Source organism: Nothobranchius furzeri, chromosome 13 (assembly GCF_043380555.1).
Source record: "Nothobranchius furzeri strain GRZ-AD chromosome 13, NfurGRZ-RIMD1, whole genome shotgun sequence".
Classification (NCBI taxonomy): Eukaryota; Metazoa; Chordata; class Actinopteri; order Cyprinodontiformes; family Nothobranchiidae; genus Nothobranchius; species Nothobranchius furzeri.
In genome coordinates this window covers 65,648,899-65,676,506 of record NC_091753.1, presented here as the reverse complement: position 1 = coordinate 65,676,506, position 27,608 = coordinate 65,648,899, and the positions used below count along the sequence as shown (strand labels likewise).

Here is a 27,608-nt window from a genome sequence, read left to right as displayed (position 1 = left end):
ACTTGATATAGCCTCTGCTTCCACTTCAGATGAATCTCTCTGGGCTCCTTTGATCGGTTCCATCACATAGCGAGGGTGGGGGGCCGTTGATGTTGTCCTGCGGGATGGTGTGGGTGGGGGGTGGAGGGTCTGAGTTTGGAGTATCCGGACGTTCCCTGGAGGTGGGTTCACTGGGGGTATCTGGGACTAGGGGGCTGTTGCCCCCCTCTGGAGGTGCTTGGGTTGCCTCGGGGGGTGGACTACTGGCGGTTGTGAGTGGGGCCCCTTGGGGATCTTGGCGGCAGCCATGGGTCACTGCCTGGCAGCTGCAATGTCCCTGGGCGGGTCTGGGTGGGGGCCTGGGGGCTCGGGGTTTGGGGGTGGCCGGCCCCGTGTGGGGATCTGGGCAGGGCCTTGGGGGTCGGGTCCTGATATGTATGCTGCCGGGAAGAAGGCAGGAACACGCAGCAGTGCCTGGCCCGGGTTCGGGGGCCTCAGGTAGACCTTGGCTCCTCTGCCGTTCCATCACAGGGGAGGGGGAGGTCCAGGAGGGGGAGGACCCAACCTTACCTGGATGTCCCATGTCTTATATATTCTGGAAGTTGTGTAAATGCAGGGTTGGGCATAGATTTTCTGCTGGGGTGGGGCTGGGTTGGTGCCCTCGGACTCCGTGGGGCTCTGTAATGCTGCTGCTTTGGGCCCTGGCAGGATGGGCTGGGGTCTCCATGCCCTGGGTGGCAGTTTGACAACAGAGGTGCCTATTGGGGCCAGTAGGGGAGCTGGCTCCCTGGAGGGCTAAGCCCAACCAGCCATTCCTCCTCATCCCCACATATTTCTCTCCTCCTGCTCCCTCACGTCATCACACAAACATACACATAGGACCTTGGGGGGTGGGCAAGTCAGGGAGTGCGGGTATGGACCCCATTTCCGCATTCCTGTGGCAACCTGCCCCCCAATTTTATTTTGCACCTTATACACTTCCACTGACGACATTCCACACAAACACACACTTAGGGCCTTGGGAGTGAGCACATTCAACAGCATTTGGCAGGGGGATATCTCAGCCTCCTCCCGGGTGCCGGTGCCCACTTCCAATTTTAAACCGCACTTAGACACCGATGGCTGAGGGTGTAAGTGGGGTGGTGCGGTGGCATCAGCTGGCGTAGGCCGGATGATGCCCGCACTGCCCACTCACCACAGCCATGGAATACACCTCATGATCACACAAAACTATATTGGAGCAGGCAGAGGGAGACTAGGGGTCTTAGCCACCTCTGTTGTTGCTAGGCCTCCTGGGGCTGGAGGCTAGGAGGGAGATCTGGCCGTCTGGTTGGCGTCTTGGGTGGTAGGTTGCTGTGCTCAGCGTTGAGCGAGGGAGCCTGCTCATTAGCACCCCAGCAGAAAGGGTCAAACTCTGGTTACCGGTGATGGTTGTACCCAATGTGCAGCAGTACCGGGACCAGAGTGAATAGGGTGTGTATGGGGAGCATGAGTGGGTGTCCGGCATGCATTTTCGTAAGTCTTGGGTTGTATGTGCACGTGTGAGCATGAGGGAGGGAGTGTGTGACTGTGTTTGTGTATGACTGTATATGTCAGGTGGGGCCTTTGACTCCTCCCCTCTCCTGGAACTTCTCTTGATGATATACATCTTCGTCCCCCCTCCCCCTGCCACACCTGGTGTGAGGGGTTGTGCCTTGGTCTGCCTGAGTGTTCGTGGCAACCGGGTCTGGGGGTTTAAGATTTTGGCGTCTGCCTGATCAATCCCGGTGGCTGCCTGGTGGGTTCTGGGTCCCTGGGCTCTGCTGGGTCCCCGGCGGGGGTGGTCACCCCTGGGTCCCGGGTCGCTGGGTCCCGGGCTCGGCCGGCTAGGAGGTGGGAGGCTGCGGGCGGGCCTGTGGGCTTGCCGCTGATGTCTCCCGGGACTCTGCCGGCTGCTGGTTGTGGCCCCCCGGAGCGATCATCTGTGCCTCTCGAGGGGGGCGAGGGCCTTTCTGGTTGCAGTCTCCTTGGGGTTCCTGTGTTCTGGGGCAGCACCTGGATCTCTGGGACTTGGAGCTCCCCCCGTCTCCTGCGCATCTTTGGGTGGCGGATCTGTGGTCCCTCACACTCTCTGTTGGACGCTCCTATAGAGAAACCTCAAATAAACAAGCGCGTGTACACACACAGGTGCTCACATGGTGCTCTTAAAAGTATGGGCTTGGGGACGTTAAACACAGGTCTTAAGACTATGGTGGGCACTTAATGCACTGTGATTTATCATCGTGTGATTCTTCAGGTAAGCAATGTTGATTATATATTTTTTCATCAAGTTGATGCAGTGATAGCTAGATCTTGTTGTATTGTTGTTGTGTCCCTTTTTTTTTGTCCTTTTGCTTTTTTTTTGTCTTTTTCTGCAGGTCCAGAAGCAGACTCTTGTTCATTATTGTTTATTTTTGTGGACCCCCCCCCCCCCCCACCACCACCTTTTCCTTTCCTTTCTCTTTCACCTCTGTCTCCGTGTCTGGTCGGAATTACAAAGCATTCAACCACAATAACAATAAAGTTGTAATTATCAGGCGTGACATTAAAAGCAAACGCTTTGATGCTCCACCTGAGAATAAATCTGTAAGGCTTGTCACCAGCATTCAGACATCAATTCTGCTTGCTTCACAGCCAGACAGGACACGGTAAAAATAAATAAATAAATAAATTTGTTTTTCTATCAAATAAAATGAAATAGAATACCAAAAACAGTATATAGAATACACACACACACACACACACACACACACACACACACACACACACACAAACAATAAAAAGTTACACAAAAAATGCCAAAAAAAAAACATCCCTGCCGCAGAATCGCCACCTTATCATGGTGGGGGGGTTTGAGGACCTCTATATTCCTGGAAGCTGTGTAGTCTGGTTGATTAGCTCCTGTTAGGGTCTCCATGACAACATGGTCTCAGGTAGGCGGTCGGACTAAGCGCGATTCAAACACCTAAAGATTAGACCTCCTCTATGTGGATGGTGAGATGAGGTCTTCAGTCCATGGCCAGTCTTGTGGATTATCTGGTAGACGGGGATCTGACCTCTGCAGAACAGCAGTGGGGACAGGGCCTCTCCTTGGTAATAGCCAAGTCAGTTAGCCATTCAGGGAGAGTCCCATCCTTTAGCAGCTGCTTCATTTGTGCTGCCAGGCACTCATGGAGTGCAGTGAGCTTCTTAAGCCAGTAGGCTTAGGTGGATCAGGTCCGGGAGCTGTCCAGTTCTTCAGACCTGAGGCTCTTTCTGCCACAGTGATGGATACTGGGTTCTGCTCAGGGAGTTTGCTGTGGTCTTCTCTAGAGAGACTAGCCCCTTTGCATCAATGTTCAGTCTCCAGCCTTAATGAACACACACGGTCAGAACACACACACAAACACTCACACGCACACACACACACACACAGTCAGAACACACACGCACACACACACACATGGTCAGAACACACACACACACACACACACACACACACACACACACACACACACACATACATACACGGTCAGATCACACACACACACACACACACACACACACACACACACATACATACACGGTCAGATCACACACACACACACACACACACACACACACACATACATACACGGTCAGATCACACACACACACACACACACACACGCATACATACACGGTCAGATCACACACACACACACACACACACACACACACACACACACACACACACACACACACACACACACACACACACACATACATACACGGTCAGATCACACACACACACACACACACACACACACACACGCATACATACACGGTCAGATCACACACACACACACACACACACACACACACACACACACACACACACACACACACACACACACACACACACACACACACACACACACACACACATACATACACGGTCAGATCACACACACACACACACACACACACACACACGCATACATACACGGTCAGATCACACACACACACACACACACACACACACACACACACACACTGTAATCGTCCCAGTTCCTGTGTTAAAGCGGGTGAAATCTTCAGAGGCCAACAACAAAAATAAAAAGCAGTAATTCTCTTAAATGAAAATGTAAAATCTCACCTATTAACTTTCAGGCTTTGGAGCAGAAAAAGTGCATAAAACTCACAATATTTCAAGCTCGGTTTGCTCCACTCTGATTAACTGTGATGCTCACCTGTTCAGACCAGACACCTGCATCTCTGGGGTTGGGAGGAGGGTCCTTCAAGACTGTTGGAAACACATTTCAGGTGACCGCCTCTGGAAACTCATCAAGAGAATGCCAAGAGCGTGCAAAGCAGTAATCAGAGCAAAGGGTGGCTTTTCTGGAGAAAATGGAAAATAAAACACGTTTTCAGTTATTTCACCTTTAAACTCCACATCATAGGTTTCATGCCTTCAGTGAGAATCTCCCAATGTAAACGGTAAAGACAGCACATTGAATGTGACGGTGTGTCCAAACCTTCGGCTTGTACTGAATAAAACAAAGTTTACAAAATAAATATTTGTATTTTTCATTTAACAGATAAAAGAGAAGCAGCAATTTCAGCCAATCTGACATTAATCAGACGTATTTGTTAAATAAGCAGCAATAAAAAATAATTTTTTCTTATTCTGTCAGTATAATAATAACAGTAACAGATGTTCTAAGAGGCGGTTCTACTTGTTTTTGTTGGCATCGAGCCGCTCTGACTGAACATTTATAAACCAGCCACCAGTATGGTGCCGTTTCCTCATGTAAAACTGGGTTTCTCATCTTGGGTTCTGATCGGAATCTTTGATCCAGTTGACCTCCTGATCACCGGTTCCTCTGTGGTTCTGGTCCTGTTTTAACATCAGGTCGTGTCCTCTGCAGGAGCAGCAGGGGGCTGTGTCAGTTTCTGATGTTTAACTACGTAGAACCCAATCAGAACCACAGAAACCACCAAAGTCACAGCAACCCTGACCCAGATTCAGAGCAAAACGCCCTCCGGTACCATGGAGACCTTCAGTGCTCCGTTCTTAGAAACCGGTTCGGCTGCAGGAGTCATGCTGGAGTCGTGTTTGAGGTCAGGGCCGGAGTGTGACTTATTTTCAGCTCTGGAGCTTCAGGGTTCAGACCGGTGTTCTCCGTCTGAGAGGAGGCCAAGATGGCAGCGTGACGAGGCGGATTCTTACGAGCTCTCAACACTAGATGGTGAGAATGAGTCATATCTTCAGCGCCTTTTTGACGTTTATCCTGCTTCCAAGCTTCTTTGAAGATTAGTGTGGCTAGTGTGCAAGGCACTATAAGGAACAAGAACAAGTCAAAATCTGTTCAGGAGAGGTTACGCACCTCGAGCTAACAACTCGTGGCTAGCGTGCTAGCTAGCGACCAAACCATGTGAAAACAAAAACGGACGAACAGCAGATGGCAGAGGACTTTCCTCCACTACCAATAACACCATCCAAACCTAGCCTACCCTAACCCTACCTACTACACCACTAGTCAGTCGGTTGCAACTTTTCAGGAACCATGACTCGATCTGGACTGGAGCAGCCTACATAAACCCTAAATAAATGCATGAGAGGAATTATTAAGAACGAAGCTCATTTTCCTCTGAACACAAGTTATGGAAGTGCTTGTCCATCGTTTGCGTTAGAGGCGCCGTTCCCTCTCGTCTGCCTCGTTGCAGGGGCGGGCCCCTCCCAAGCCCTGGCCGGGTGCTCGCTGCCCTGAAGCTCCACCCCTGACGTGATGACAGAAAGTCTGCCTACTTTGTTGACGGTCGAGGTTTCGTGAACGGAGCATAAATTCACATATACATTTTAAATCACACCAAGAATCTCACGTCGTCTCAAACCCTCTAGATGGTATTCTTTGTTTTCCTACAAGATTTACAGACAAAAAGTAAAGGGGTAAAATATACATATACAAAAAAGAGGGACTGGAGAAGGGGAAGAAAGGATGAAGGGTAGGAAAGAAAGGAAGAAAAAAGAGAGATAGTTAAAGGTTCATTGTTGTTGTTTTCTGATACACATTACTGCTAGCTTCACAATTGTATCTATGTTGTTAACTAAATGTTTATTGTTAAATAGATAAAGATTTATTTAGAAATACACTCTAGTCAATGTCGTGGTTCAGTTTATGGTAATTTGGTGCCATCATGTGGACAGTTAATGACATTGCGGTTATTTCTTTTTCTTTTTTTTTGCAGTTTACTTGCAAAATCTAAACAAGAGGTAAGATTTTTTTATTCACAGTTCACCTACTTTATCAGTCTAAATGCTTGTTTTTATTTGTTTGTTTATTTTTAGAAATTAACCTTTTATCTGACTCCTAAAACAAATTTATCCTTGCAAAAAAAAAAACCATAATTCCAGAAATCATCAACAGTAATAAAACAACCCAGTGTGACTTATCTGGAGAGTGTAGACGACCAAAATGAGACAATTCTGAAGAAATACAAACCATAAATGTGAGACAAAGGCCTCAACATAAAAAGAAGTCTGCCTCCAAAGAGGTGCAACAATTATCCATGATGAGACATAAAATAAATTAAAACGTTTGAAAATATAAGGCAATTATGATGCATAGCCTAAATTAGCAAATGCTGCATGCAGAATCGTAGGGAAAGAATAAATAGTGATTATCTTTTTTAAAACAGATGAAAAATGACCAAACTGAGACTAAATATGGGACACAGATGCACGCAACATGCATAAATCAAAACAATTGTCACTAAATGAACCCAACTAAGTTCAAAATAAACGGAAAAATGATCAAAATCACACAGAAACAATCGTTAAAGGATCAAAAACGAGCTCAAAATGTGGAGCATTTATGCCTAAAAGCCACACAATACCCAGCTGGAGGCTGAATGAAACTGTGGTCTTGAATCAGTCTTTTCAAAACTGTCAGAGGCCTTTCAAGGACTTCTCTGGTTCTCAAAGACATCCCACAAATATAATCTTCTACTGTAAAACACACGATTCACTAATTTTGTGTTTGCAAGGCTGAAACTCTGTGGATTAAAACTGAAGTTGAAGCATCATGTTTGCAGGTAATATCATTTTAAAACAGTAAACCTGAACTAGGGATGTGCCGATCAGGTTTTTTTGCCCCCGAGTCCGATTCATTTGATTTTGAGAATCTGCTGATACCGAGTCCTGATCCAATACTTTCGATACATAAAAAAAAAAAAATAAGAAAAGGAAGAAACAGTTCCAGAATGTTCCTTATTTTTTATTTAATTACCTTTTTTTATTTTAATTTTTAACAACAGATCACGTATGTGAGGTAGCTTGAACAACCAAGCAATAAATAACATAAATTCTTCACTTTTGGACTTTATTGCAAATATAAAAAGTCTAATACAAAAACAGAGAGCACTTCTACTTAAAATACCTGGCAGGGGGCTATTTTGCCTCGGACCCCAAAATGCTTAGATACGTCCCTGGCATGGGACGGAAATTTGAAGATGATCTGAATTGTATCAACTATATAAAAACTACATGCTGATAAATTATTGCTTTACACAGGTACAGATGTGTAGTGGAATCAATCTACTTACATTTTATTTTTTTAAGAACTTTGTTTTGTTTTCTTGGTTTTTATTTTCCCGTCTTCCTGTCCCGTCTGTCTCTGATCTTCCTGCATCTCCCAGTCCTCCAGAAAAACTCCCGTCTGCTTCCTTCTTTTTCACCTCACAAGTAACTTTTTAACTAGCAGATCAAATTGATCCATTGACCACAAAAAAGCGGAGTGTGCGCCGCGCTGCCCGGCTGGATCACTAATCGCCCACTTTTGAACACATTAAGATATTTACTCACGGCAGGGCCGTGCAGAGACCTTTGACGGGGCGGGTGCTCGAAGTAAAAAAAGGGGCACTTATAGAGCAATTCAATAAGTTAGAAAATTCAGATAATGAGAAACTTGGGTTCAAACAACATAATAAAAATATATCAATTAATAGTTTTAGTTTATAAAGCTGACTTCTATCTAGAGATGTTACAACCACATTTTTGCCCCAATCTGAGTCCAAGTTGTTTGATTTTTGAATATCTTCCAATACTGAGTCCTGTTCTGATACCAGGTGGCGATGCAACACATTATAAAAGAAGAAAGAAGTCGTCCTTATGTCTGTATTTGTCATTTTGTTATTTTAGCCTGAAAAGTCACTCATTCAGGAAGTACATTTAACAGAAATCAAGATACTTTATTGCTACTGCACAGGTGTACAACCAAAGATATTTTGTGCTTACTAAAGACAGCTCTAGTAAGAGGTAGTAAAATAAATGCACCACAGAGACTTATCCAGTGTGATCTACAGCTATGTTAGCTGAAATCTTTTTCCTGTCAGTAGAAAATTCTTGATCCCATTCCATGATCTCACTGAACTTAACACTAAACATGAGAGCTCTGCTACCAACCTAACAACAACACCCGTTACACAAAGGCACCATCATCACACACGTGGCAGGAGTCTCAGAGAAACTTAGAAGAATCTTCTGCAAACACAACATCCCGGTAAACTTTAACCCCACAACACCCTCAGACAGAACCTGGTCCATCCAGAAGACAAAACACCCAAACAGAAGCTCAGTGGGGTCGTTTATGCAGTCCAGTGTAGGAGCACTGTCCAGATGTTTACATTAGAGAAACTAAACAACAAGTACACAAGAACATAACAACACAGGAGAGACACCTCTTCAGGTCAAAACTCTGCAGTCCACCTCCACCTGAAGGACAAGGGACACACCTTTGAAGATGACAAAGTCCACATTCTGGACAGAGAAGATAGATGGTTTGAGAGAGGAGTAAAAGAAGCTATCTATGTCAAAACGTGAAAACCCCACTTTAAAGGGGCATTATGGAAGTGTGACAGCCAAAACATGTATAGAAATAATAAATGTCTTCTTCATACATTCTCCTGCAATGCCCTGGTCCTGTAGAATGAGCCCTGGCATTTTTACTGTGATTGCCTGTTTTTCTGTAAAATCACAGAAAAAGAGAGATGCTCGGGTCGAGCAGGCTGCTTCATGCGCGTTCACGCTCAGGCATCGCCCTTCGAACCGTTCTTTGAACATTGTTTCAGCTGTCATCAAGGACATAAATTTTACAGATACAGAAGACATCACTGGCGCTTTAGCTCGCCTAGTAAGACTTCGGACTTTTGTGCAGAAGACCTGGGTTTGATTCCAGATGTGAACATGGTTTATTTAGAGTTTCTTTTTTACATTAATGGTATATTTTTTTTACAGTAAGATGCCCAAATTTTTATCTGAGACTCGCCGAACGGCACTGAATTCACAGATAAAAAAGATGTGAATTTCATTTTAGAACAACTTTTCAAGCAAGGGGAGGGAATGATCTGAGCATGCAGGAGGACTGACCCATCATAAACCTTTGTCGGCTGTGCTGAAGAGAAAGGTACAGAACCAAATTATTTAATTAATTAGCTGCGTGTTCTCCTGTCCTCCGGGCCGCACACACACACACACACACACAAACACACACACACACACACACACACACACACACGGGACTGTCTCAGCTGTTATTTTCGTTAAGGAGTGTGCACGTACAGCATGCGCCTCGTGCACGAGCCTCCTATTGAAGCTGCCGTTACGCTTTTGGCCTGAGGGGGCAATCGCGGGCATAAAAATTCAAAACTCCGTAAAGTCCCTTTAAATAGGGGAGGGGCTTAGATTTCACCTTTCCAGTACCAATAATGCAGCTTTGAATCTCATTCAGTTTCAGTCTCGGTCACACCTTCCTGCATCTAATCAACACGATGACTCACCACCAATAGAGGCTAACGGCTCATCAGGAGATGGGGAGGCGGGGTACTCAGAGTAGTTTCTGCTCTTTAAGTAACCACAGACAGCTACAGCTTATGAGCTGTCTCTAGAGCTGTAGCTGTAGCTCTTCTCCCATATTCCAGTTAGAACTGACAAAGCTCCTCATAGGAGAAGTGAAACGTTTTAAAGAAACCAAAGAAGTCCAGTTGCCTTCATCTGAACTCTTTGGAGTAATAGTCAATAATAAAAAATACATAATAAAGTAATAAAATGTATATAATTATGCTCACATTCACTTTTACCATCTCTTTGTGGGAGGTGGAACATTCATCACGGTTAACCCTCTTATGACCATAAATATAACAAGTATGTTTGTTTGTTTTATGGCTTCAAAATTGTAATAAAAGTGTAAAATGTTTGTAACTCTGCTCCTTTTTTCAGAACAGCCTCAGCTTTCAGTGTCTAGTTTGTATTTAGTGTTTATGTTTATTAAAGTCCGTAAAACTGCAGCTTAAATGAAAAAAAATACGGATTTGAATTTTCTTTACATTTATTACTAAACAGGAACTTCAAAATGACTTGAGCAAACTATGTCAAAAGAACTATTTAAACTCAGAACTGTGTTGCAAACACTCAGAAAACAGTGTGACCCCTGACCTCATGTTAACCAGTTTAACGACTGCAGCCTGTCTGTGACCACAGGTCTATGCTCTGGTCCAGAGAACGGGATACAGTAAAATAAATACTAGGTATCATAAAATAACACTCATGGGCTACTTCACAGCTGTAGCTACATTTCTACCAGCATCATGAAGATCAATAAGCCAGATAAAAGGTTAAATGTAAACATTTCATTACAAAAAGTCAACTAATAAAATTCTGCACTGATAAAATGATATTTTCTGCTAAATAAATATTTATTGTAAGTATAAATAATGCTGGAATGAAGCTGAATCATTTAGTAAACAGTTGAGTGTTCAAATAAAAACCAGTGTGACTTCTGTCCCTCCTCATGTCACCATCTACAGAAACAGCCTTCTGGGACACCTGACCAACCAGGTGGATTTTATTTGTGACGTTTGTTTCCATAACTTTATAAAAGCTGCTGATGAAGAGGATCAGATCATCTCCTCCCTTTGGTTCTCGCTCTCCCGTCGCGGTTCGCTCCGTTTCTTTCTGTGACGCTGCAAAGCTGGTTTCCTTCTAATAGTGATTTTTGGAGTAACATGAATTACATCATGTAATACCTCGTTGGAAAGCTCGTTTTATGTGCTTTTAGAAACCGTTTTAATTATGTTTATTCGATTAGGAATTCAGAAGTTATGACCCGGAGAATCTAGAGTGAGAAATATCAACATCCGTGATTCTTTGTGAGTATCTTCAACACTTCAGGAGAAGTCTCTCTCGTGTCTCATTTTCTGTCCCAGACATGCAGCTACCTGACTCTGCTCCACACACACTAACCACGGACTCAAACTCACGTAAACAAAAGCTCTGATATTAAAATCCATCCAGCTGATGTGAAGCAGGCAGAAAAAAACTAACAGTTAGAAGAAGGCAGACTCCTGCCTGCAGGCAAAACACTGGTCTGTTGTCTCCATGGCTACAAGGTAGAGCAACAGCAGAGACTACCAATCACACGTTAGTATGATGCGGCAGAGCCAATCAGTGAGCTTGTAGGTGGGTCTAAATGAAAATAGGCTTCAGCTTGAGGCGGCTGCCTCCGCATGGTCCTAGTGCCCGATAGGTATCACAGTATAACAGTTTTGTACGGTAAAATATCTGACGAACGACCGGAAAAAGGGCACTTTGGGTACTTCGGACAAAAGGGGCAGGTGCTCAAGTCCCCCCCGACTCACGGTTCTGGGAGAAAGAACCGGGCATGCCTGTCCCATCAGCAGCAGGTGGAGCTCACCGCTCCGCCCATCTCACACCAGAGGGGAGAAAAACACGTCGGCTTGGATTATACAGATGGGATTCTGTGTGTGAAATAACACCAGTTAAACTATTACTTACGTGCTGTTTGTTGTTGTTCAGTAGCTAACGCTATAATTAATATCATCTGGTTTTTTCATAAGCCCTACACACTGTGCGTGACGCGCGTTGCAGGCGCTGGTTTAGCGTGACAGATTGGAGGTGTGGCGTGACAGCGCGAAGAGGGTCAAATGCGTGCGTCTCACGCTCAGTGCATTAGAGTTGGCAGCCCTGGTTCAAAGACATTCATTAAACATCAAATATTAACAAAGTTTCAAAAATAAACTTAAAAAAACTGCCCAAACAATGCTTCTCAGGTAAGTGTTGACCTGTCGCTAAATCTTTAATATAAAGGAGTCCGTCGGAGCAGTGGGTGCTGTCACAGCACTTCATAGGTATGGACACTGGCTGTTCTCGTCAGTGGCGTGTCCAGATCTTTTAAACTGGGGTGGCCCAGGTGAGGCACAACTTTGTGCATGGGCAGCAGCAATGGTTATGCTTTTTTTGTTTTACCCCCAAGTCTTTTGTAGACAATGAAAAGCCTTTTTGAAGGTAAATTAGTGTGGTGACACTTGGGGTGGCCAATCAGATTCCAAGGGTGGCATGTGCTTCCCCAGGCCACTCTCTGGACACGCCCCTGGTTCTCGTAGCCACGGGATAGCAACGGGTGCGCCCTCCTGGATGTGGCTACACTCGAAGCTCGGCCCTTCTGCACAGAAGAGCCACGGTAAAATGGCTGTAAATTCAGAGAACTTCTAATCTGACCTTCAGGAGGAAAGAGCCACCATCAGGCTTACCTTGTGGTCAGTAGCAGCTAAACTGGGGGAGAGGGGATTCTATTGCTGACCTAATTTACTGGTCTTCTACACCCACCCCACAGTGAATATTTTCAGTGCTTTAACCTCCTCTGATGCTGCAACATTTCTTTTGGACTTGTGTGGATTCTGCTTCAGATCCAAAAATGTTTAGTCCTGAAAAAGTGCAATTATAATTATTTACTTTGATTCAGAACACAAAAACAATGCACTTCTTCTTCAGATATTTAACCGTCACCTCTTAGAGGAGGGTAAATGCTGCCCCCTAGTGGTCAGCTGAGTGGCTGCTGCGGAGAGAATCGGTGGGAGAAAGATTCATGTCCGAGAAACACGTTGCTGCATCACTAAAATATAATCTGCCAGATTAAATAACAGACTTCAGCCATAAAAGACAGTTAAACTCAGAGAGTAAATGATCTCATTTATTCAGAAAGAAGCAAAAGCACCAACACCAGTTCACCTGTGGTGTTTATGTGAGAGTATCTAATATAACGTGTAACGCTTCCAGCTTTAATACACATAATAAATAATGTACTCAGCAACACTTTTCTGTAAAACTACAAACAGCTAACTTCATATTAACTGTATTCTCTACCTTGTCTTTATAAAAATGGATCTGCTGATGAAACACTCAAGCAGGCTGAAAAGGAAGTCTATCTCAGGTGGGAACCACAAACACACTTTAAATGAATAAAAAAGGCATCATTAAGTTAAATATAGCATGTTAGCTCAGTTATGCTTACTGAGATGATGGATAATCAGCCAAAACCTTAAAAACATTTGTCTGAAATGTCTCTGAGCTCTGTCTGGTCTCTGGGAGTGTGGAGCATCAGTGCTGCACCTTTTATGTTTATGTATTTAGCAGACGCTTTTGTCCAAAGCGACTTACAAGTGATAATCAGCATGTTGCCCTTGAGGCTAACAACAAAAATAACAACAACTTGACATCAATCATGGAGAGGAGGGAACAAGGAGTGGACGGTAAAGAGGGGGGACGGGTGCAGGGAGGGTGCTAGTTTAGAAGATGCTCTCTGAAGAGCAGGGTCTTCAGGAGTTTCTTGAAAATTGAAAAGGAGGCCACAGTTCCGGTAGTGCTTGGTAGGTCATTCCACATTTGTGGAACGATGCATGAGAAGAGTCTGGATTGTCCTGAGCGTGGTGTAGGCACTGCTAGCCGACGATCCTGTGATGACCGGAGCAGCCGGACCGAGACGTAAGCCTTTGCAAGAGGATTCAGGTAGATGGGAGCCGTACCATCTCTGACTTTGTATGCTAGTGTTAGCAATTTGAATTTGATGCGTGCTGCTAGCGGTAGCCAGTGGAGCTCAATGAACAGAGGGGTGACGTGTGCTCTTTTTGGCTGATTGAAGACCAGACGCGCCGCTGCGTTCTGGACCTTTTGAAGAGGTCTCACAGTACAGCCTGGAAGACCAGTTAGAAGGGCATTGCAGTAATCGAGGCGGGAGATGACAGTAGATTGCACCAGGAGCTGGGTGGCATGTTGTGTTAGGTATGGTCTGATCTTTCGTATGTTATACAGCGCAAAGCGGCACGAATGAGCATCAGAGGCAACATGATCTTTAAAGGTCAGGTGTTCATCAATCACAACACCAAGATTTCGAACTGCCTTTGAAGGAGCCAGAGATAGGAAGTCATTTTGGATTGAGGTATTGTGCTGTATGGATGGTTTTGCTGGGAGTAGTAGTTCAGTTGTAGAGAGGTTGAGTTGGAGATGGTGGGATTTCATCCATTTTGATATGTCAGAGAGACAGTTTGATATTCGTGCAGAGACAGTGTGGTCGTCCGGTGGAAATGACAGAGAGTTGGGTGTCATCTGCATAGAAGTGGTAGGAGAAGCCATGTGATCGAATGATCTCACCCAGTGAGGTGGTGTGTATGGCAAAGAGAAGAGGTCCTAGTACAGAGCCCTGGGGGATTCCTGTGGCAAGATGGTGCACTGTAGAGGACTGTCCAAGCCAAGATACACTGAATGATCGTCCTGTGAGGTACGATTCAAACCAGGCGTGTGCTTTCTCTGTGATGCCCATGCTAGAGAGTGCTGACAAAAGGAAGCCATGGTTGACAGTGTCAAATGCAGCCGATAAGTCGAGCAGGATAAGCACGGAGGACTTGCCTGTCGCTCTAGCTTCTTTTAAGGATTCAGTCACTGCTAACAGAGCAGTTTCAGTGGAGCGGCCCTTTTTGAACCCAGATTGGTAAGGGTCAAGCAGACAGTTTTGTGAGAGGTATTCTGTGATCTGCTTGAAAGCCACACTTTCTATGATTTTAGACAGAAAAGGGAGGAGAGAGATAGGTCGGTAGTTCTCCACATGATTTGGAGGAAGAGATGTTTTTTTTTTAGCAGCGGTTTAACCTGAGCATGCTTGAGAGAGGTGGGAAATGTACCGGATGTCAGTGAAGCGTTGATCACATGTGTGACTGCTGCGGCTACTGTAGGAGCAATAGCTTGGAGCAGCTTAGTCGGAATGGGGTCCAGTGGGCATGTAGTAGGGCGGCTGCACGTGAGAAGCTTGGACACACAGTTCTCAGTGAGAGGGGAACAAGAGGAAAATGAAGCAGTAGAGCTTGAGATGGTTGGACTAGAAGGAGTTTGTGGTAGTGAATGTTCAGGAGTGGCCAGTTGAGTAAACTGTTTGCTTATCGCTGCCACTTTGTCAGTGAAGAATGAGGCAAAGGTGTCAGCTGATAGATTGTTGGTAGGAGGTGGAGACGGAGGGGTGAGCAGAGTTTTGAATGTTGAAAATAGTTTCTGAGAGTCAGTAGAGCTGAGAATTTTGTCAGTGTAGAAAGCTTTCTTTGCATCAGTGATGCTGGCAGAGAATGAGGACAGTAATTCCTGAAATTTCAATTGATCACCAGGATCTTTTGTTTTGTGCCAGTTCTGTTCCGCAGCTCTAAGATTGGTGCGTAGAGACCGGAGGGTATCATTCAGTCAAGGGTGCGACTCAGAGGATCTAGCAGGTCTAGTGGCTAGAGGGCACAAGTTGTTAAGACAAGAGCAGAGAGTGGAGCAGAGTGACTCGGTGGCTTCATTCACTTCATAAGCAGAGAATGTGCTGGGAGATGGAAGAGTGGAGGCAACAAGAGAGGAGAAGTAGTCGGGTGCCAGATTGCGGAGGTTGCGGTGGAATGAGAGCATTGGGGAGGAAGCAGTGGACCTCCCTTGTAGTCGTGCTGAAATGGATGAAGTAATGATCGGAAAGATGCATCGGTGTGACAGAGATTGTGTCTACGGCACAGTTTCTGGTGAAAATGAGATCAAGTGCTTTTCCAGCTTTGTGGGTTGGAGGACTTTTTACTAGTTTTAGATCAAATGATGACATTAGTGACAGGAAGCCTGATGAGCTGGGATTGTCCAGGTGAATATTCATGTCTCCAAGGACCATTGTGGGACAGTCGTGCTCAGGAATGGAGGAGAGCAGGGTGTCGAGTTCATCAAGAAAGTCTACCAGTTGACCTGGTTGATATATGACAACCAAAAATAATTTTTTTCGGTACAGTTAAGCCGGGCGTACACTGTGCGACTTTTTCACTTTTTTGAGCCGATTTTCCACTCGTGCGAGAATCCACGACATCGGGGCGAGTTTTGCGCCGAGCGGTCGTGTAGTGTACGGGGGTTACGAGAGGCGATTAACACCACGTGACCAGCTACCGATCAGCAGTCGTGAGCTTGCACGGACTTCTGGTGTGTTTAAAATTTTGCTCGTCCCTCGTGAGGGTATCGCACTGTTGAAGCGGCGCTGCGAGCAGCTGCGACCCAAAAAGTATCAGAACCGCTCACGGCGCATGCGCAATCCTGCATCAACACCGCTCACCCGCTATTTCCCTAATAACACACGTTGTTCGTTTTTGTTTCTACACGTTTTTTTACTCACAAAGATTGTCAAGAAAGCGTGTTTGTCGTGTTCATGTCAAATTAAACTGATCACAAAACACAGATTTACTTTCTTTATTTCGTTTTCCTCGTCCAACCCCCATAAATCCCTGTGTGTCCTCCTGCAGCACTCCCGAAGGACAACAGGCAAAACAAGACAAAAAAGGCTGACGTGTTGAGTAAAAACGGCTATTTTTAGCATATTTTTATGTCCGACGTGTTGCTACCAGACGTACAGTGTGAGCGCATGACTCGTGAGATCTGCCCTGCGAGGAAGTCGTACAGTTTGAGCTGAAGCTGAACGCTACGAGTGGAAAAGTCGCACAGTGTCCGCCCGGCTTTACCTGGATGGCGAGGTATTCAAAGGAGTTGTATTTAGTGATGGGTAGCAACTGACTGTATATCCACTTGTTGGACATTAACATGCCCGTTCCACCACCTCGGCCAGATGCAAGAGAAGTGTGGGAGAAAGTGTGGTTAACTGAGAGAGCAGATGAGGTAGCATTGTCACATGGTTTGATCCAGGTCTCAGAGAGAGCCAGTGCATCGAGGGACAGGTGGTTTGCATATGCGGTAATGAAGTCAGCTTTGTTTACAGCTGATTGACAGTTCCACAATCCCATAGACAGGTGGGTGTCTTCGGGGGAGTTGCTTTTAGTGAGCGGAGGTTTTGAAGGTTGCGAAAGCGGTTTGCTGTGTGTGACCTTCCTCTGAAGCCAATGATCACAGGTAGAGGATAATGGCACATTTTGCAAGGTGTTGATGGAGCAGCGTCTGGGTCGAGCTTGTTTGCTCTGTGGACACGCGCAGGTATACACGTATGTCTTCACACCGGAGGGGCTGAGACACAAGGGCTGACGCTGGCGCTTCAGTTATGCTGTGCTACTAGTTGGAAACAGGTGTTCACGCAGCAGCTGACTGCAATGGTTGAGACGTAGATCACCTGATGAGTGCTTTCAGGGAGGGGAGAAACGGTTCATTCACAGCCCCTGATTGCACTTATTGTTTTCACTTGGCGCAAACCGGGGGGGGGGGGGGGGGGGGGGGGGGGGGCCTGAGTGTGAAAACGGTACAACAACTAAAAAGAGAAACAAACACATTTAGGAACTTATTATGACATCCTTTTCTGAGGTGCAGGACAGTTGGACTCTCAGATGACCAGAAACACGTCTTGTTAACCATCATCTATGGTCAGGATCCCCGACATCTCTCTCCCAGCTCCTACTGGGGCTTCTCTCGGCGCTCCCACATTAGACGACATATAATCCCTCAGATGAGTTCTGATTTCACCAAAGGAATGACCAGGAGGCATCCTGGTCACCTCATCTTGTTCTTTCGGTCCAGTGACCACAGAAGATGGCTGGAATGTAGACAGAGCAGTAAGGTGCACCCCTTCTTTACTGAAGACAAAGCCCTAATTTGTTGGTCCATCCTCTTGAGCCACAGCCCCACATCCATGTCTGGACTGTGGCAGGAGGCCGTGTACTCCTGGAAACCTCACACATCCTGAGAGCATCAGCACAGACGGGAGAGAAGATGAAGCAGTTTTCAGATGAGAAGATTGACTCAGTGGAAACGCCGAGAAGAACTGATACCAGATATCTGGGAGTTACTTGTAGCTCCTGTTTCACCTCAGTCCTCCTCCTCCGCCGTGTGTTTGTCTTCCTGCTCATCTCCTCCCACCTCCTGCTGAGCTACGCGAGGACCACCTGAAGCTGTGGTTTGTGACTCCTGCTCCAGTTCTTGTTCTCTCGGTGCGTTTTCCTTCAGCGTTTGCGGAGCTTCTGAGCTGCTTTCTGTCTGCTGCTCCACATCACTGCTGTCGGAGTCGTTTTCTCCTCCACTTTCATGCCGACTCCCCGTTTTTGCCTCAGAGGTCAGCTTGGCTCTGCTTTGACCCAACTGCCTGCGGATCGTCAGTCGGTGCTTGCTGCGCCGTGATTGGTGGCAATGCAGAGTGCGCCTGCGATGCCATTGGTTAATAGAGTTTTGGGCCTCCACGCTGAGCTGGCGCGCTGCCAGCCGTGGCCGGAAGCTGCTGATATAGAAGAGAGCGGCGTACAGAGTCGTAAGGTAGTAGCCGCCTGTGGAAGGAGGAAGACGCTGTGTCATCATGTGGAGACAGGATGGTGAGAGGGCGTGTTTCAGTGAGCTCACCCTCTCCCTGCAGCTGTGTGGGATCCAGCAGCTCCATCATATAGTCTGTGTCCACCTGCAGGGTGGCCAAGTCGCTCCGCAGCAGCACCCAGGTCAAGCAGGGGAGGAAGTCATCCGCTCCAAACACCGTACCTGCAGGAGGGAGATGGTAAGAAACCCACCAGCACATCTGTAATCACCATACTGGCTTCGGTGCTGGGCCGCAGCTCTGCAGTACAGTCACACATTTGTGTGACTAACACGTGTGAGAAAGTGCATCAACTTAGTTCAGGGTGTCTGCAGGTTTAAGGGAGCCAAATTTAAGACTTTTTAAGACCTTTTTCAAGGCCACTTTGACCAAATGTAAGCTTTTTTTTAATTAAATTTAAACTTAACCGGTGCTAACCACATCGCGAACGTGGGATTAGCCATCCAGTTACCATTAAACTTGCACTTCCCCACGGCACAAGCTCCCACACATGGGATCATCTAAAAATAGCCCCCTTTCACAACCAACTGAATGTGTACGGTTCCGCTTACGCCAATATCATACACAAGAAATGCTGAACACTAACTAGAGATTCACGAAAATTTTATAGAAATAAAAGAATCTTGTTTAGTGGGCCTTTGGTAATTTAATACTTTAGGAAACTGGATTATTTGTCATTTTTAAGGATTTTTAAGGCCTTAAATTTTGAAAAGCAAATTTAAGACTTTTTAAGACTTTTTAAGGACCCGCAGATACCCTGTAGTTGTGATGCCAGTTACAACAGCTGATGCAGAAGCATAAACCGTATGACTGAGGCCTAATGCAGACCGAACCATTATGCATAATGATGATTTATAATTCGTCCACTGAAGAGCACTGTTGGTATTAACCAGCATGTGGTTTGGTCGTGTGTATGTAGCTGCAGCAGAGGCTGTGGGAGGGGCCCACAGCAGCTTCCCCGTCCCTTCTCTCAGGCCCCGTCCACACGTAGCCGGGGATCTGCCAAAACGTAGATATTTTTCTACGTTTTGGGTGTCTGCGTGTGGACAGACAAAACCGGAATTTTAAGGTCCTCAACGTCACTTTCCGCCACAAAATAATGCTGACATCACGTGTGCGACCTGTGTTTACACTAGCCGACAGCATGGATGCCCTCAGAGCTGCGCTCGCTTTATCAATTGTCCAAGCGCTTTCTGCTTGTTTGTTTTTGCAAGCGGAACTACTGCTCCTTGCGGAAGACCACAGACGAAGGACGAGGTTAAGAACGGGGGAAGTACTGCCGCCTACAGGTCTGGCATGTCCTTAACAACGTATTTATCCGGGTACGTGTGGACAGAGTTTCTTTTAATAAGAGGTGGTGTGGATGCAAGTTTTTGGAGGGGCGGATATTTGTTTAAAAAAAAAACCCGGCTACGTGTGGACTAGGCCTCAGTCTCCGATAACGCAGGACACCGCTGACCCACGGGGTCTGAAACACCGCTAACAGACTGAAACCAGGATAGTGGTTACTGATTTGTTCCAGGACCAGAGTACCAATACCCTACCTGACCTCCCATTAGCACTCATGCTGTGATAAATGCTCTTGCAGACTTTTAGAAGAATCAGGATCTTCTTGTTTGGGGAGTAGGCCTCGTGCATATGGCTCCACTTCTGCTGAATTCGATCCAGTGTGGCTGAGTCAGGAACTCCAGCTCCAGCCGAGCCTCCCAGTTCTTCCACCCCGCTCTTTTCCAGAACCCCAAAGTTGCTTTGCAGATGCTGGAGGCTGCCGTCGTTGGTACGTGAGGTGTGAATGCAGGTGTAGAGGTGGGTGGAGACAGGCTTCAGAGCCAGTCTGTGGAGGGAGAGCTCCACCATGGAGTCTACAGGAGAACACAGAGGAGAGGACAAATTAACCCTAAAGAAGAGACTTCATGTAAAGTCAGTTACGTCATGTGAAGGTTAGACTTCACTAACCGATCTCAGAGTCATTCAGGTCAGTGATGCTCTCTAGTACGGACTGCATCTCTGGACTGTCCAGAAGGGTCTCCTTCATGGATGTAAGTGCCAACCTCACTTCCTGTAAGAAGTCCGACGCGGTGGCCGTGCTGCGATCCGTCCCTCCCTTCAGTGTGGTGTCCACAAATCCTTTCACGGCCTCGGCAAACGTGCTCCCACTCTTCTCGCTCAGCTCCTGAACTCGATTAGTCAGTTTTTTCCTCTGGGACACCAGTCCCCCCAGCACCTGGCCTACAGCTGAGAGGCGGTTTTTGACCTTACCTGCCAAGCAACGTGCTGAGGGAGGGTGGGTCGAGGGACTCTGCATTTGGGACTCCTGCTCCTCCTCTATGCTGCTGATTGATAGAGAGTCTAGCTCCAGTGACGGAGGCTGGAGCAGGGATGCAGCCCTGGGTGGAGGCAGCCAGAACCCGTCTTGGATCCAGGACACCCTGTGAGGAGACTGGAGCACGGGGCTGCTGTGACGCTGCATCTCAGGCGTGGTGCTGCCCGGGGTGGAAGGAGCCGAAAAACTCCCAGTGCTCGCTCTTTGGAGATCTCTGCTGGGCCTCCGGAGGACCACTCCTGTTGGTGGGGGGGTGAGTGGGCAGTCAGCTGAATAGGCTTTGATCAGACCTGGTCAGGGACAGCATGGCAGAAAGTTCAGAAGCACCTGAACGTCATCCAATAAATTCTCAGCACCACAGTAACTGCTAACGACTCCGACCTGAGTTCTCTGAACGGCTGAGGGATTCCTGCTCCAATGAGACGGCTCGCTGCTTTTGTAACCCCGCCCCCATCCAGCTGCGAGTGCTGCTGAGGCGTCGCTGTCCTCTCATAGTCAGCCATTCGTCTCCGTGTTCATGGATGTAGAGAGGATTGATGATGCACAAGGCCCCGTTGGTGGAAGTCAGCTAAGAACCGAGGAAACAACCTCAGAGTTAGGATGGTGATGGGGGGGTTGGGAATATCTTCTATACTAGGTCCCAAACAGCCTACGGCTCACATCAGTGAGGACTGATGAGCTAACAGCTAGTCTGGGTGCAGATCAGACAGACCAGAGAGCGGTCCATCTGAAAGTAAAACCCAGGCTCACGAACATCTCTGCTATAGACAACACAGCTCTGGAATCAGTTTTGAGTTCATCTGAATGTTTCCAAACTGAGGCTGTGCAGCAAGTTGCAGTCAGCGTTATAACGACATTATAAAGTCATTCATACAGAACCAGTTAACGTGACCGGTCCAAGCCAAAAAGGGTTTCATATACGAGGACACAGTAAGACTACATTGGCAGATAGCCTAAATGAGTAGCCATCTCCATGAATACATGAATACGTAGTGATGCAGAAACAGAACAGAGGTGGGGGTTTATTTTTGGCTATATCAGTTTTTGTGAGAATATTTGTGTTCAAACTTCCTTATTGAAGGAGGAAGTTCTTCTCCTGTTGGGTGCAGTTGCTTTGGGGCATTGTTGCGTGGCAGCAGCGATGGCGTACCTGTATGGAACACATCATGTTGCTCAGCCCCCTGCTGGTCGTGGTCTCATCAGGCTGTTCCTCCGGAGCTGCAGAAAGCCACGCTGCTGCAGGAGAAACCAACACAACGCTGGTTGGGTGGAGTTCGCTGGTTTGAGGATTTCTGATGTAAGGATTAAAGACTCACTGGGCTGAAGCTGAGCGAGGCCGTCTTCGTTCATGTCAGTCATGCTGTAAATCCAGCCAGGCATGGACAGGCAGACAGATAACACATCTCTGGTGCAGAGGAAGGGACCAGTCAGGAGAAACTGGGCAAACATATTGGTTTAACTGGTTCAGTGGCGGGTTCTTACCTGGTCAGGCAGTAGAAGAGCAGCAGCTGAGGGAGCTCAGAGAAAGAAAGACGAGACTCCGACAGCTGGAAGACTGTCAGAGAGAGAGAGAGAGAGAGAGAGAGAGAGAGAGAGAGAGAGAGAGAGAGAGAGAGAGAGAGAGAGAGAGAGAGAGAGAGAGACCGTCAGCAGATCAGTCTCTTTCAAAACTGGAAAAACTGGAAATTGTCGACTAGGAAGCTGAAAAGGGGACTTCTCAACACGAGTTCCTGTCAATGTTGCATATTAAACTCCCATGCTACTCTCTGAGACATCCCTGTTCTCTGTTTCTGGCTCTGAGGCGTTTAACGGTAGCAGGTCAAAGGTCACAAAGGCCAGCTGAACCGGATGTTTAAAACGATCCACGGCACGTCGAGTGTCGGCCGAGGCCCTCATCATCCCACCAGGGCTGAGCTGAGCAGCGTTTCAGGGACAAGAATGAGGCACCGGTCATAAAGCAACACTTAACAGTTATTAGATTTTAAACAAGTTTCATAATTACAAGTTTAAGTCTAATTATTATGAAATAAGTATAAATATGGTGGTTTTAAACTAAGCTAGCATGCTAACTAAGATCAGCAACAGCAGAAATTACTCAAAAAACAGATTCAGGGAATATGTTAGATCATGAATCAGGTTTTTTTTATTTCTATTATAAATATCAACCTTTACATATCTAAAGAGCAAGTCACCCCCGAATCTACTTTTTTCTAATAAACTACATAAATGTGTGTCTAATCGTGCTGCAGACACGTGTAGTCAATAGTTTTGCGCTTTAGTGCATTTTAGTTAAAATTTTAATTTTCTGCCTAAAACTGTCAGTGTTGTCGTTGTCAGGTAAAAACTCTGCACTGCATTTGAATTTAAATCTACCATCGCTATTGGCTAAGAGGTACCCTAGAACGTTAGCTGGTACCATATGATGTCACAATTAGGGTTGTCACGGTAACCGGTGTAGCGGTAAACCCCGGTAAAAAAGTTGACAATAATAATAACCGTCTTGTTTTAAAAAAAAAAAATCTCTGTGGATTACCGTGGCTGCGGTGTAGGCGCGGTGACCCTTACCAGCCACCGTATCATCTGCTGAAGTTGCCGGCGGCACATGCGCACTTTGTTGTTTACAACCAAAACTTTCTTGAAGCTAAAGCTGAAATAATGGCCAAAGGAGGAGACGGCAGCGCTCAGGACATTTTTTATCCCTCAAAGAAGACAAAGTGGGAAGTACGGGCATCTTTTAGATATTTGAAGAATGCCGAGGGACAGTTGATAGAAGACGGCTATCCTGTTTGCAGCACGAGCAGAAAAAGTGTCTGTGAAAGGCAGCAACGCTTCAAATCTCATGACACATCAGCGTGACCATCACCCACAACTCTACAGTCAACGCAAGGCAAGCTAACGTTAGCGTTTTAGCTAAAATGCGTGATCCGAGGATTTGGGTTGAGGGAGAACGCAACGAGTCGCTATATAAAGCAGCCGCAGCGCCGCTACCTGCATATAAACCGTGTCGCGGACACCCCCATATTGAAATGACGCTATGCATTACGGGGCTCCCAGGGGCAGATAAGAGTTGGTCTCTCTCCGAGAATAATTATGAATTTAACAACGATTACTGCCTGATGACATTTTCCCACATCTGCAAAGCTCACTGGAAGGACACAAACCGAGGACAATACTTTCCTGATATAGGGTTTATTACTCAAGTAAGGGTAAAAAAGTATCTGAGTAGAAGGCTACTTGAGTACTGAGTATCATCTGGTCTAATATTTTTAAAATGATGACATCAAACAGACATAAAATAAGAAGTTATGGGCAAATATTGGTATTTTAAAGACTAAAGGGGAAATATGTAAACAAATAAACAACATAATTACAAAATAACACATTTTAGGCAAAATTTAGACACAAACTGAGGACAATATTTCCTGATATACAGGGTTTATTTAGTTGTCTGAAAATGTAGCACGTTTAAAAAAATACCGCGATAATACTGAAAACCGTGATAATTTTGGTCACAATAACCGCGAGGTTAAATTTTCACACCGTGACAACTCTAGTCACAATGTTGTTGTGAACCTGTGTGTGTGTGTGTGTATTTGTTAGCAGCTCCGCCCTCTCGGTCTGCCAGGCAACAGCATTTGTTGCATTTTTAGAACAGGAAGTGGGCGTGGAGTAAGACTCTGGTAGGGGGTGACTTGCTCTTTAATCAGACCTGATTTTAAACAGCAGTGAGGGCTAAACCCAGCAGTCGGGTTTAGAACACAGAAGCAGACCCACGTTGGTCCATACCAGTGTCGGTGCAGCTGATGTTGTAATCAAGAACGTCGTGGTTCTGGTCTCCAGCAGACACACAGAGCAGGTTGGGCCGAGATGTCCCAAAGTCCCGAATCACCAGGAACCTCTGCAGGGAAACCCAGAGACCCGTTTATCCCGCTGAACGAGGGCGGAGCAGCCGGACAGTTCCTCCTCAATGCTCCCGTCCAGCAGCTCCAACAACAGAAACACCCGGTGGACGTTAAGGTGCTTACGCAGCAATGCAGACAAGGAAAAGGCTCAGCAGCACACTTTTTGTCAACTGTGTTTACTTTCCTGGGAAGCAGACCCTTCACAGGCCTGTGAGCAGCCATGAAAAACCCACATATATAAAAAAACACCTGTTCCAGTCGAGGAGTCTGACGCTTTTGTTACAAAACCGTTTTTAGGGCTCATTTGAACAAACAAACTCATACTTTTTACAAAGCGAGCAGTTCCTTCCTTCCTCTCAGTGAAACACGGCTTCCTTCATCACGTAAAAACCCCAAAGAGCAGATTTGATTTTAAAGGAATCTTTGTGCATCTAAAGCACGTAAACATGACAGTCGCGTCATCAGTCAGTGTCACTGACGGTAACCCTAATGTAGGCGGAGCCGTTGCCGAGAAGTGATTTATGACAAATGTCACCGTTTCTGTGCACCAATCACGATGCAGGAACATTTGAATCAAAATAAGATGGGCGTTGTTTTCTAAGTCATCAGGGCTTCTTGTTAGCGGCAGCAGCCTGAGACACACTTTCATTTTTTTTTCTGCTTCCTGAGAACAGCCCAGCAGCTGGTTGAGTCACAGTCAACTTGTGTGAAAGGAACACAACTTACTAGCGACACACAGGAAGTGGCTTTCAGGCTGAGCATGCACAGAAACAGAGTCGGGCTTGGCGCGTTAACACACCTAAAGCCGAACACAGCCAGCCACTGTTCCTCTCCCTCTGCTCAAAAACACACTCAGTTTTCTCTCCAACATTTGATTGGCATTAGTCAAAGGAAGACCTGCAGAGTGCACCAGACCCCCGAGGGTCGACGATTCTGTGCTCTAGAGAGAAGAAGAACCCTTCCTCAGCATCAGAGGGCTAATTTAGCATCAGTTCACGTTTTAAAAGAACCGACACATCAAATCAGTCTGTTACTCAGAGCCGTGCTGCTGCTCAAATATCCCTCCTGAAATGTCATTTCCCCGATACGCTCACGCTTTTATCCAGCACCACTTCTGCACTCAGACAGAATCGTTCCGCCAAACTTAAGACGACAAACAGAACAGGAACTGCTTTGATGCGTGAGAGGATCCCACACGCGTTAGGGGCCAGACGTTTGACTCCCACCGGTCTTCAGTCGTCCCAGGACACGCAAGGCCCTGTCTCAGGATGTGCAGGTCCAGAGTCTCATTGGGTCCCAAGAGGTTTGAGTCACCAAACCAAGTCCTGTAATTCATTAAGAGTGACAAATCCTCTTTAAACATGAACAGCAACTGAACTCTGGTCTCTTACTCCAGCAGGAGTCCCACGGAGGGCAGAGTGAGCCTGCTCTCTGTCCCATGGGGCTGCGGGGCACCAGGCCTCCTGGTAGCTCCTCAGCTGCTCCAGGAGCGAAAGCCTCCTCCTGCTGCTCCTCCACGGGGTGGCCGTGGTCCCGTTAGGTGGACTGTGAACCGCCCTTGACATGTGGACACATTTATGTACATGTACTGTTTACATCTGGACACACACACACACACTTATGCTCTGGTGCGTCTGAGCTGGAACATGAACACGTTGGTAGTTTTAGCTTTAGTTTCTCACACGTAATAATCAGACAAAACAATGAAGTTGATGTGAAGCGAGAGCTTTTGTTACTCACATGTCTTCCGTCCTGTTCAGAGAGTGGTTTCTGCACACGTCCTCCTGCACGATGCAAACTGTTGCTTAAGAGTTCAAAAACACCACCGAGGCTAAAATAGGAAGTTCACTTTCCTCTGAGCGACTCTTCATTTTGTTTTTATTTCACATCTCTCTGGCTGTACTCACATGCATTCTTCTTCTCTCCTGCTCAAGATGACACTCAACACAGTTTCAATTTCTATAATCGCAGCTCCCCCCCCCCCACCCCCCGTTCCACAAGTCAGCCTGTGGTTAACCAGACTCTGCATGATGCTGACAGTGACGAGTCACAGCCTGTAGTAGGAGACCAACCTGAGACTATTTAACATCCTACTGCAAAGTTGTCTCTGTTCTCTGCAGAGAAAGGACGACTTTAAGGTTTCAGGCTGAGGTCAGGTCAGGTCAGCTGTGCATCTTTAAAGACGAGAGTCTCAAACGAATCAGTTAGAGAAGTCCTGTTGAGGCTGGTTTTGGACTGGGTGGTTTTCTCTGCAGCAGGTCTGCCTGTCACTGAAACCACACACTGAGGCGTTGCTGAAAGGTCGCAGTTTCTATGGCAACCACACCTGGGGCCTTTGATCAATCGGAAACGATGCCTTCGAACAGTTCAACACTATCTGAAGAGCGCTCCTCGGTCTGATGTTGTACAAAAAACCCAAAAGTGAGTTATCTGATCAAAACTCCCAAAGCAGCTACTTTATACTGAAGTAACATGATTTCATTCGACTGATAATAAAAATGTCCTCTCATCAGAAGCAGCAGCACGTTTGTAAGATCTGACTGATTCGAAGTTCTCGAACGACTGCGGTTTGAAGAGATGGCTGAAAAATCCCACCACGAGATGTTCTGCTGCTTTGGACCAGCAGACCTTCTGTTCTAAGGGCTTTTGGTTCCCCTTGATCCTGCACCCACACAAAAATAAGTCTTAAACAGTGATTTATTAAGAAGCAAGAACGAAGCTCCTAAAATGTATCTGCAGTTTCAGACCGAGGTGTTGAGACTAAAGCTGAAAACAGTTTTT

At 46.4% G+C, this 27,608-nt stretch overlaps 2 protein-coding genes across 3 annotated transcripts in view; one reads left to right on the top strand and one right to left on the bottom strand.

The window, feature by feature from the left end:
* LOC139062561 (uncharacterized) overlaps positions 1–27,608 on the top strand; it is a 44,491-nt gene that overhangs the window by 8,947 nt on the left and 7,936 nt on the right. The gene's annotated exons all lie outside the window — the stretch shown is intronic.
* On the bottom strand, positions 17,520–27,471 carry rinl (Ras and Rab interactor-like). 2 transcript variants are annotated; one of them, XM_070543784.1, is made up of 12 exons: positions 26,735–27,471; positions 26,568–26,611; positions 26,219–26,384; positions 24,712–24,823; positions 22,408–22,480; positions 22,242–22,330; positions 22,076–22,161; positions 21,307–21,493; positions 20,559–21,215; positions 20,147–20,464; positions 18,635–18,766; positions 17,520–18,561 (listed from the first exon to the last, which is right to left on the bottom strand). In XM_070543784.1, exons 1-12 carry the CDS (start codon positions 26,738–26,740, stop codon positions 18,110–18,112), a joined length of 2,322 nt encoding a protein of 773 aa, XP_070399885.1. In that variant the 5' UTR covers positions 26,741–27,471; the 3' UTR covers positions 17,520–18,109. The 2 variants fall into 2 exon arrangements, with proteins under 2 accessions (XP_070399885.1, XP_070399886.1); XM_070543785.1 differs by having other exon boundaries at positions 20,559–21,164.